The sequence below is a fragment of the Nicotiana attenuata genome, chromosome 5, assembly GCF_001879085.1.
Source record: "Nicotiana attenuata strain UT chromosome 5, NIATTr2, whole genome shotgun sequence".
In the NCBI taxonomy this organism is placed as follows: Eukaryota; Viridiplantae; Streptophyta; class Magnoliopsida; order Solanales; family Solanaceae; genus Nicotiana; species Nicotiana attenuata.
In genome coordinates, this window is record NC_031993.1 from 51620222 (window position 1) to 51631581 (window position 11360).

The 11360-nt window shown below is 35.2% G+C and overlaps 1 protein-coding gene across 1 annotated transcript; it reads right to left on the minus strand.

Annotated features, from left to right (window-relative positions):
- Positions 5448-7362, minus strand: LOC109225842 (uncharacterized serine-rich protein C215.13-like). The gene has a single exon (XM_019390629.1). It carries the CDS (start codon positions 7121-7123, stop codon positions 5654-5656), a length of 1470 nt encoding a protein of 489 aa, XP_019246174.1. The 5' UTR covers positions 7124-7362; the 3' UTR covers positions 5448-5653.

The window sequence follows — 11360 nt, forward strand, 5'->3', positions numbered from 1 at the left end:
GGAATTTGAAAGGCGATTTGAGGTCGGATTTGAGTAAATCAAATATGATTGGACTCGTTATCGGCTAGGTGTTCGAATTTTATAATTTTGGTCGGGTTTCGAGACGCGAGTCCGTGTTGACTTTTTATTTCTTTGCAAAGATCATAATTTTATTGTCCGAAATAGTTTCCTATAGTTATTATTTTGGTATGAAGTTGTTTTGGCTAGATTGGAGCCATTCAGAGTTGGATAATCGAGGAAAAGGCTTACTAGTGGATTGAGTTAGCGTGTTTTGAGGTAAGTGTCTTACCTAACTTTGTCTAGGGAATTACCCCTTTGGATTGGTGTTGGTTCGTGATAATTGTGATATGTGAAAGCTGTGTACGCAAGGTGACGAGTGCGCACACAGACTAAATGTGAAAAGTTACCAGTTTTAGCTATGTAGACTCCTTTTATGCCTTAATTGAGTTACCTTAACATGTTATATTCATCATCATTAGTCTATCATCACATGCTTTACTTATCTTATCTCTTCTTTGTTAATTGCCTTACATGTTTAGTTGAAGAATTGTTTCCTCTATTCCTTATTTATTATTTAATTGTTGAGTTCCTTACTTGAAGTTGTTATTTTTGAAATATCTTGTCGTTGAAATTGGTATTGAGTAATAAAGGCCATGATTTACATTGAGGAAAAATCGCAAAGTTGTGAAATATCGTTCTTGTTGAGTTACTCACTTCCGGTTGTTACTACTGATACTCTTGTGCATATTGTGGTTGAGCCATAGGCTACTTGTTGTGAAAATACTGTTGTTATTGTTTTTCTTGGCAAGTTGTGATATTGGGCACTTGAGGTGCGATTTGTGGTACATTGTGATATTGATACCCATGTGGTGATATAAAGTTTTGGGGTTGAAACGCATGCAGTGAGATAAGGTGGGGCTTGATATGCGTGTTTCTAGTAGGGAAACTACTTGAAGCCACGCAGTGTGATAAGGTGGGCTAAAACGCAGGAAGATATTTCGGAAAAAATGATTTTCAAAACTAAATGCAAGGCTCCCGTGGTGATATAAGAAAATATTATAAAATAAAATTGTGATTTGAGACTACGATGCAGTACCTCGGTAGTGACTCTTGTTGATACTTTTCTATTACTTCACTTGTGTTCTGTTGCCTTATTCCGTGTCATAACATTCCGCGTTTTCTTCCGTGATGCATTATTTGTCTTGTTCAGTGTAGCCAATCTTAGTATACTTCTTACTTGTTTCATTTTCATTGTTATTATTATTACATTGTTAATTACTCGTTTAATTTCTTATTTATTCCAGTAGGTCGTTAACCTGACCTCGTCACAAATCTATCGAGGTTAGGCTTGGCACTTACTGGGTACCGTTGTGGTGTACGCATGCTACTCTTTTGCACATCTTTTTGTGTAGATCCAGGTACCTCCTACCAGTCCAGGCACTAGCGAGAGCTCAGTTTCGGAGACTTCAAGGTATACCTGCCAGCAGTGGCAGATCTACATGCTGATTTTGGGTGCTCAAGCACCCATTAACTTTGACAAGATTTAGATAAATATTGTGTGAGCACCCATAACTAAACTCGTTTTTCCTCTTCTTTCGGAATTTTTATCAGTGAGCACCCACAACTTTAAAATCCTGTATCCGTCACTGCCTGACGGCGTCCGTAGGCCTCGAAGTGCCCCTCTACCTAGACCATTTTATTTCTTATCCTTTTATGACTTGTATTCGTCCGGTTTTGGAAAATTGTATATACTAAGTTGCGGAGTTTTTATATATTATTTGTTGAGTTATTGAGACTTTAATCATTATTTTAGTTATTTCTGCATGAATATTTGACTTACCTAATCTTAAATATTAAGTGTCATCACGATATCCTACGAAAAAAAATTGGGGTTGTGAAAAAAAGTACTATGTATTCGAATTCATGGAGAACTGGATATTTTTGGTAAACGGAAAAAGGAGCAGTTCCACTAAGATATACAACTATAAACATTTTTAGAGGCATTATGTGTTATATTCAGCCACAAAGATTTAACCTAATTTCTATGACATGCAACTTCCGTTCATACTATCATGACATTATACTTTCTAATAACAATTAAGTACTCCCTCCGGTCCACAATAAGTGATTATTTTACGTTTTTATTTTGGTCCAAAATAAGTGTCCATTTGCATAAGCAAGAAGAAATTAATAAATTTGCCCTTATTTATATTGTCACGACCCGAAATTTCCACCTTCGGGACCGTGATGGCGCATAACATTTCATTTTCTAGGCAAGCCAACGTTAGAGGATCTTTAAGCCAATTTTAATCAATTCCAATAAGTACAATCAATTAACCCGAAAAGAAACTAGAACTGAGTGCGGAATAACATAAAGCCCAATATCATCTAAGTACAACCTAGATCTGGTGTCACAATTCACGAGCTTCTAAAGTTTCAACATACAGAGTTTGAAATAAGTTCAACTGTCTCGAATGATAAGAACAATAAATAAGGGGGAAAGTGGAAGGGGACTTAAAGGTCCGCGGATGCCAGCAGATCTACCTCGTGTCTCCAAGTCAGTTCATCCAAGATAATGCACCTCACTGGCAACTAGGACCAATACCAAAATCTGCACAAGAAGTGCAAAGTGTAGTATGAGTACAACCGACCCCATGTACTCCGTAAATGTCGAGCCTAACCTCGACGAGGTAGTGACAAGACACCCACGTAATAAACCTGTGCAGATAACAATAAACGTACAACATAATAACAAATAAAGGCTAATCATGTACTACTAGGAAGGGGACATGCGAAAGGGGTACAAGATACGATAATTACAGCAATAATGATAACAAGTAACAGTCAATATACCTTTAACCAGGAAAACAAATAAACATAATGAATAAAACTGCACAGCATCAACCTTCGTTTTTTTACTCTCAACCTCACTATGAAATAGAAATAACGACACGACATTACACTTCGTGCTTTTACTCTCAAATTCATCATAAGTCAATAGATACGGCACGACATCACCCTTCGTGCATCAACTCTCACAATATTGCACGGCATCACCCTTTGTGCATTAACACTCAAAATATGGCATGGCATCACCCTTCGTGCATTAACACTCACAATATGGCACGGCATCATCCTTCGTGCATTAACGTTCTCCCTTACCATATAACAATGAATAGATAACAACAGGGATATAGAATGAACAAGAACAAGCCTTATGTCAAAATGGTTCCAGAATACCAACCTCAATTTCAGGAACAATGCTCAATTATCACAGATAGTCCATAAACGCGGAAAGAATGCTCAATTTAGTAATTAATTAGTCTAAGCATGAATATCATGATCAAAGGAAGCAATAAATTAAAAGAAACAAGTCGCATAAGTACTCATCACCTCACATATACGTTGTACCCAACATTTAGACAATTAGCAAGTAGGCAAACAAGTCCTAATCCCTCAAGTCAAGGTTAACCACGACACTTACCTCGCTCCAAAGATCAACTCAAACTTCAACCACAACTTTGCCTTTCAACAAGACTCCGAACCAACAAAATCTAGCAAATTATCAAACAAACTATTCAAAATAAGCCTTAAGAACTAGCTACGACTGAAAAAGGTTCAATTTAGGTCATTATTGAAAAAGTCAACATAAGTCAACTCCCGGGCCCGCTTGGTCCAAACCTAAAAGTCGGACCGGAACCCGATTACCAGTTCACCCCCGAGCCCGGCTATGAAATTTATTTAAAATTCGACCTCAATTTGAGGTCTAAATTCTAATTTTACAAAAATTTCTAATTCTACCCAAACCCCCAATTTCCACCATCAAAATACTAGATTTTAGGTTGAAATCTTATGGAATGTAATGAAAGATTGAAGTAAATAGTTTAGAATCACTTACTAATGAACTGGGGAACAAGGACTCTTGGGAGAATCGCCTCTGGGGTTCTCTAGGTTTAAAAATTTGAAGAATAAGAGAAAATCTCATCTAACTCGAATTTGACCAATTGCAGATGCCGCAAATACGAAGTCCCAGCATTTCTGCTATCATCGCAATTGCGATAATTTATACGCAATTACGAACATTGGCCATCCCGCAAATGCGACCATTTGATCGCAATTGCGATTACTGAACCCCCCCCCCAGCCCCTCTTCGCAATTGCGAAGAAACAGGTTGCAAATGCGAACCTGACAGGTATGCTGCCATATCGCAAATGCGAGGTCTGAGACCTGCACCAGAAACTGAAGAACACCAACTGAGTTTTCTAAGTCCAAATCGCTCCGTAGCCTATCCGAAACTCACCCGAGCCCTCAGGATTCCAGATCACGATACGGTCCACCGGGACCGTTAAAACACGGATCCGAGTCCGTTTGCTCAAAACCTTGGCCGAAGTCAACTCAATTGGATTTTAAAGGCAAAATTTTATATTTTATCAGTTTTTAACAGAAAAGACTTCCGGAAAAACACCCGGATCGCGCACACGAATCGCGAAAGACTAAAATGAGGTATATGAGGCTTCAAAACATAGTATTAGGTTCTAAAACTCTAGATGACCTATCGGGTCATCACATACATATTCCAATGTGTCAAGATAACAATTAATTAAAGTTAATTTAGTGAATACATCTTTTTTTTTCCTAGGATTTCGTATTTCCTTAATAGGTGTGCCAAAAGTAAAATGGTCACTTATTACGGACCGGAGGGAGTATTCCTTCCGTCTCATATTAATAGTCATGGTTACTAAAAATAGTTGTCTCAAATTATTTGTCATTTTAGAAGTTCAAGACAAAAGATTATTTTTTTTTCTTTTTACCCTTAGTAATAATTATTCTCGAAGATAGAGATAACACATAAATAAAATAAATATTCAATGATAAAAGATTATATCTTAAGACATAAATAATGATACAATAGTCTAATCTTTTTTTTATTTAATATTTCTTAACGAGCGTGTAAAAGAGAAATAATAGTCTAATCTCTTTTTTATTTAATATTTTTTAATGAGCGTGAAAAAGAGAGTATTAATTCTCTTTCTAAGCTTTACTCTGCTTTTCAGTTTTCAGAGTTCTCTTTCAATCTTATCTAATCTTTAATAAGACGTAGACCATATGGTCCAAATCCCAGAATGACATGACATTGGGAGTCAATTTAACCGTCCTATCAAATTGAAAAATAAATTTAATGTACTCACAATCAAAGTATGTACTGGGCGGAATTTGAACACGAAGCAAAGAAATAAAAGGCCATTGGCTCGTAATATTGGAAACTTATTCTCCATATCATTATTATTAATGCATGGTATTATAAAATGACGAAAAAACGATATACAAAATATCATGTTGTATTCATCAAAATAATACAATATAATATAATATATTATGAAACAACAACCATCCAAGCTAGTAAAACAACACTGTTTAATTAGAGTGATACAAAGGAAGTGCATTTATCTGGATAATTGCATAAATTTGATTCCATCAATTATTAATAACATTTCAACAAATGACAAATTGCAAGACATATATCTATAACCAAAAAAAAAAAAAAAAAAGATAAAATATTGGACGACAAAAATCTTTCTTTTTTCGTTTTTGCCATCTGACTATAGATGATTAAGGAAAAAAGAAAGAAGAAAAAAAAGGTGAATAAAAAACTTTAGCTCTTTTTCTCAACCTCACCACCTTGTACTAAATAAGCCTTTTTCCTTCTATCAGCAGTAGTTGCCAGGCAAATGACAAGGAAGAATGCAGCATAAATGGCATGAACCCTCCAGCTAGTCTTCGGTGGTTGATGGAGCACAGCCCTATGAAACACCGTCATGTAATAATGAAGCCCAACAGCAAAGCCCACAATTGTTTGGGCCAGCCCAATAAGCTTGGTGGTGGGCCCAGTCTCAGTGGAAAACACTAAGATCAGATACATTAGCAGCATCAATAGGTACAACACATAAGCAAGAGTTTGCAATACTTGTAAGCAAATGTAAGTGGACTGAGCAGTAGCATAGAAAAACTTCAAAGGTTCTAAGCCAGTGACCAAAGAGGAAAAAAAGAGAATTGAGAAGTAAATGGAGAGGTAAACTTGGATGAAGATTAAGAGCTTTTGGAGAGAGAAATAGGCTTTGATTTTATTGAAAATGAGAGAAACAAGTAGTAAAGGGATCAAGATGAATGCAAATGAGATAATAGAGGCAATTGTTGATGCATATTTGTTTCCGATATAGGGCTTGAAGTTCTTTGTTATTTCTTTGTTTGCTTTGTTGAGGTAAACTTTAGAGGTCTTTGAAATTCTTTCAAAATCTGGCAAAAGGGTTTCTTGGAATTTGGAGGGTAAATCTCTGAATCCCGAAATTAAATCATCTTCATCATCTTCAACCCAGCTGTACTGTGAATTTTTTTGGGCTGTCTGTTGTGTCTTGGGTTTTTTGTCTGTAGGCTGGCTTTTACTAATAGGGGTTTTGGGTTTGGATTTTGGCTCACTGATGTCTTTTCCTAATTGGGTTTTAATGGCTTTGGTCGTTTTGTCAATGGGCTGGTTTTTAGTTGGAGTTTTGGATTTGGACTTGGACCCACTGGTGTCTTTTTCTAATTGGGGTTTAGTGGCTTTGGTTGTTTTGTTCTTGGGAGAAGAGCTTGAGCTGATTTTGGTTAGATCTGAGGATTTCTTGGTGGTGGAGGAACTGATTTTGGTTGAAATTGAGGGCTTGGAGGAAGTGGGATTGACCTTCTGGAGCTGGGATTTGAATGAAAGTTTCTGTGAATTGGTAATGGTTGGAGTAGAATTGGAGCTGGGGTTGACAAGCTTGCTTTTATTCTTGGTTTGGTTCTTGGTTGAACCAAAGCTAGAAAAAGAAGAAGTCTTGATTTGCTTGGTTTGATTCTTGGAAGAAGTATTGGAGGATTTAATAAGTTTGGTTTGGTTCTTGGAAGCTGAAAGTGAAGTTGGATTTGTTTTCTTCTTAATTGGCTTTGACTCATTTTCTAGTTCCAACATTCTTCTGCTACTAACATTATTCTGGGGTTGGACCTCACTATATGCAGAAAAGAATGACAGAGTGAGTAACACAAAAACAAGATAGAGTACTAAAAGTACCTTAGTAAAGCTGCATGAATGTGGAAGTGGAGCCATATGTACTGAAATCAATGACTCTTGTTTCTGAAGATCTAACGAGGCTTTTTTCCAAAATTTAAAGCCTCAGTTAGATCTGAATTTTAGACAAGATGATAAAAAAATAAAGTGTGTGGGGCATTGGGAGAGGGGAGAGGAGAATAATTAATGGGGTGATAGAAATACGTAAGGTCTTTGAGTGTGTGTGTGTGTGAAAAGGGAAAGGGAAGCAAAGTAGGAGACTTTAATGCCAGAGGCCCAAAGTGGTGTAGAGGCGATGAGATATGTCACATGGAGCAACCAGACAATCACAGTAATCCCAACACTAGGCGATTTACTTTTTTATTACTCCATCCGTTTCAATTTAGACGGAGGTATTTTGAATCGGTACAGAATTTAAGAAAAAAAAAAGTTTTTGAAACTTGTGATTTTAAAAATTTAACGGATAAAGCTCTGTAGGGCCATGACATTTTTGTGGTTATAAAAGCTTCTCATTAAGGGTAAAATGGGTAAATGAAGAGTTTAAAATAGAATTATTTCTAAATTAGATATATGTTATTTGTTTTGGAACAAACTAAAAAGAAAAGTAACTCATTTGATTTGAAACGAAGGGAGTATTAGTTTTCTTTTGTCACTCCTAAAACATTGTTTCCTAAATATAGGCAGCAAAAGTGCAATGGAAATTCTTCTTGTTACAAAGCTATAACTTGATAAGGATTTATTACATAGTAGAGTACCTCAAATGTTTATTCTTTTAGTTTTAACGTTTGATAAAGTGAAGTGTTTATTTAATTTTCCATATTCTACATATCTGTAAATCAGGTAAAAATACACAGGTCAAGAACAAAGAAATCAAGCATTTCATCGAAGGAGGGTGGCTTGACAGTTCGTCCAGAAGTTGAAGTAAAATAAAGAAAGTAAAAATAAGGAAAGTAAGTAGCGAGAATATACATAATAGATAGAAGAAAAAGAGAAGGAGAAAAAACAATAGAGGATTTTCATCTGTCTAAACTTTCAGTAGCAAAATTATTTGGTATTAGCATTGACAAACAATAATTACTCAAATATCCAAAATTATGGACTAAAGTTATTTTTTTTTCATTTGTTACAAGAAAGTCACTCAACTATTCCTATTGCACACATATGACTACTCAATCGGAATTATCAAACTTTTCGGTGGAAAAATGTTACGTGGCAGTCTACATGGACGTTTTATATTTTTGGATCAAATAAAATAATTAACACCGAAACAAAACATAAGAATTCACCCATACACCCCACCCAACCCACTAAAAATAAAAATCCACCATTAAATAAAACCAAACGCTAATACGCATCCCTGATGTAAATGCATCTCCTCTCCTTCTTCTTCTTCTTCTTATAAAAAGCAGATTTCTTCTTCTTTTTTTTCCCATAATTTTCTCTAGTTTTATAAAATAATACTAATGGGTGGGAGGTTAATGACTAAGGACTAGAGTGACGTGTGTTCTTCTTTTCTCAATGACCTATATTCTTTTTTTCACGCATTTTCTTCTAATTTTTATATATAAACTAATAATCGGTGCGAGATTAAGCACTAGAGTGAAACCATGAAAAATAACCATGCTTTTTATAAGAAGAAGAGAGATGTTTTTGCAATAGGGATGTGTTTTAGCATTTGGTTTTATTTAGCGGATGAATTTTTATTTTTAGCGGGTTAGGTTGGGTGTGGATAGATTTTTTATGTTTTGTTTGGGCGTTAATTATTTTATTTGGTCTAAAAATATAAAAAATTCATATGGACTGCCACATCAGTACTCTTTTCCACCGGAAAATTTATTAATTTCGGTTGAGTGTCCATTTGTGTGCAATAGAAATAGTTGGTGACTTTTCTGTTAAAAATGAAAGAAAAGTGACTTTAGTCCATAATTTTGGATAGTTGAGTGATAATTTGAGTAATGGACTCATTATATTATATATTGAGGGTTAATTTTGACCGGCTTTAAAGTGGGTTCTTGATGCAATAATTGAAATATGCACAAGTTATATGCACAAGTTGACCGAACTATTATAAAAGAAGCTAGTTTTTCTAGCGAAGTTCTAAGTCATATATTTATGTCTTTTCGTTATAGATTAAAAAAAATCTATTAAACCATGTAATAAGATTAATATGAGTGTCACAAAATAAGAAGGTTTCCGCTAGTTCTTTTCTTTTTAAGGTAACATCATATCATCTAAATTCAAATAATCCGATAGAAAATTTTACCTAGACGAAGTAAAAAAAAAAATTTAACTCACGCAAAACAATAACCACTGATTCTGGTAGGGGGGAAAAGGGGGAAGAAAAGGAAAAAGAAGAAGAGGTTGTGGTCAACATAGAACTAACTTGAATTTAGGTACTTATATTTCAACGTAAGACCAACCAAAATTAGACTATCAACAACGCATAAACTGTAGGAAAAGTGACTGCTTGACCTCAATATAATGATAAAGTTCGTCTTCAACTCATCCGTTTAGCGGTTCAAACACTTTTTATTCCGAGTTTAATCAATAAATATTTGGAATTAACTACTCGACTAATTCGGATTTTCACTATAAGATCCATTTAAAGGAGAAATTTTGATCACGTCCAACTCTAGTCTTAAAAAGATAAGCGCTCGCTGCAAATATAATCCAATCTAAAAGTCCGGAGTAGAATCACACAGAGAACTAAAGCTTAGTTACAATTGTTCAGTATTACTAAGAAATACAAGTTCAAATAATTTCCTAGTTATAAAGATTGTAATTTTTTATTTTAAACTGATTGATTAACAAATACAAAAAGTAGTAAAATTATCAACTAACAAGACTAAGGAGGTCTAGAGTTATGATTTTCTCAATTGTCGGAGTTCTCCCCGATACGTTTTTTATAATTTCACCTAAGTATTCTCCACCGCATGAGTACTTTGGGTGATGTAATTCTCTTCCGAGCAACTACAGCAATTTACTAGACATATTCTTCCGAACCACGCTAGCTGGCACTAATTCACCGCTCACTAAGATCGCACTAAGGTTTCGCTATTCCTAATCCCACCTTTAAACCTTCCGTATTGATTCCTCATATATGTTTGGAGTGATGTTGTTCAACAACTACCTAAATATGTACCCTTTTCAAGCAATACACACTAAATAGGCACAGTCAATTGATGACCATTCAATCAACAACAATAAACACGTAGTTGAATAAGTAGAGAAATCCAACGGCTCAATTATATAAAAAGTTAATAAGAATTCATCCTACAAAAGGTTCCATCAAAAATCCTAGATAACAAATTAGTTATTCATAATAGTATGCAAAACTACAATACTAGAATTCATACCTAATAATGAAAATAGGAAGAAGGAAGTGAAAAACTTGTAGAAGAATTCTCCGCCTTGCTCCTAGTGTGTTCTTGCCTCTTTCGGTCGATAATTCTCTCTAAAAACATCCAATTCCCTTCAAAAGTGAGTTTAAGAACTATTTATATGTGAATACAAGCCCACTTCGGAACAACCTTTTTGGGTTAGCTCGTTCACTCTCTCTTACGCACGCGAGAGTGAACGAGCGAAGTGTTTCTCTTTTTCTTTTCCTTCTAGGTCTATCGTGCACTTCCATGCTTTTTTGCCATAATTCGCTGTTTTTTTTTCTCAAGCTTTTCCTCAGCTAGCTCGTTCGCTCTCTCGTGTGCACGCGAGAGCGAACAAGCAAAGTTCTTCTTTTGTCTTTTGGTCCCGAATCAACTTGTTTTGCTCACTTTTCGTCCAATTTTCTCCTACACATAACAATGCACGTAATGAGCATAATCCACTATAAAAACTCATGTAACCTATTATAACCACACAAGTTATGAGATGAGAGTACACCGAAAAATATGCATTTTTAGCCGTTTATCAACACCCCACACTTAAAATCTTGCTCGTCCTTGAGCAACTTTAAAAATTAAGCACAATGGAAAGAAACACATTTTCAAAATATACTCAAGCATCATACCAATGACAATGGCTTATACCAACACTTAGAACTCAACATAAGAACTATTGACATCTTTCTTCAAAAGTAGACCAATGCCAAGACTATTTAAAATATTTGCGCAACTTCTTCTAACATCCTAACCTCAAGAGATGACTCCAATACATTCCTTACTATGACTCACTTCTAGTGTCTAACTCAAAATGCTTGGACTTTACCAATCCTATGTAAATCATGTGCTCTCACTACAATTAAATAGAGAAATTAGTCCACGCACTCAAATATGCATTC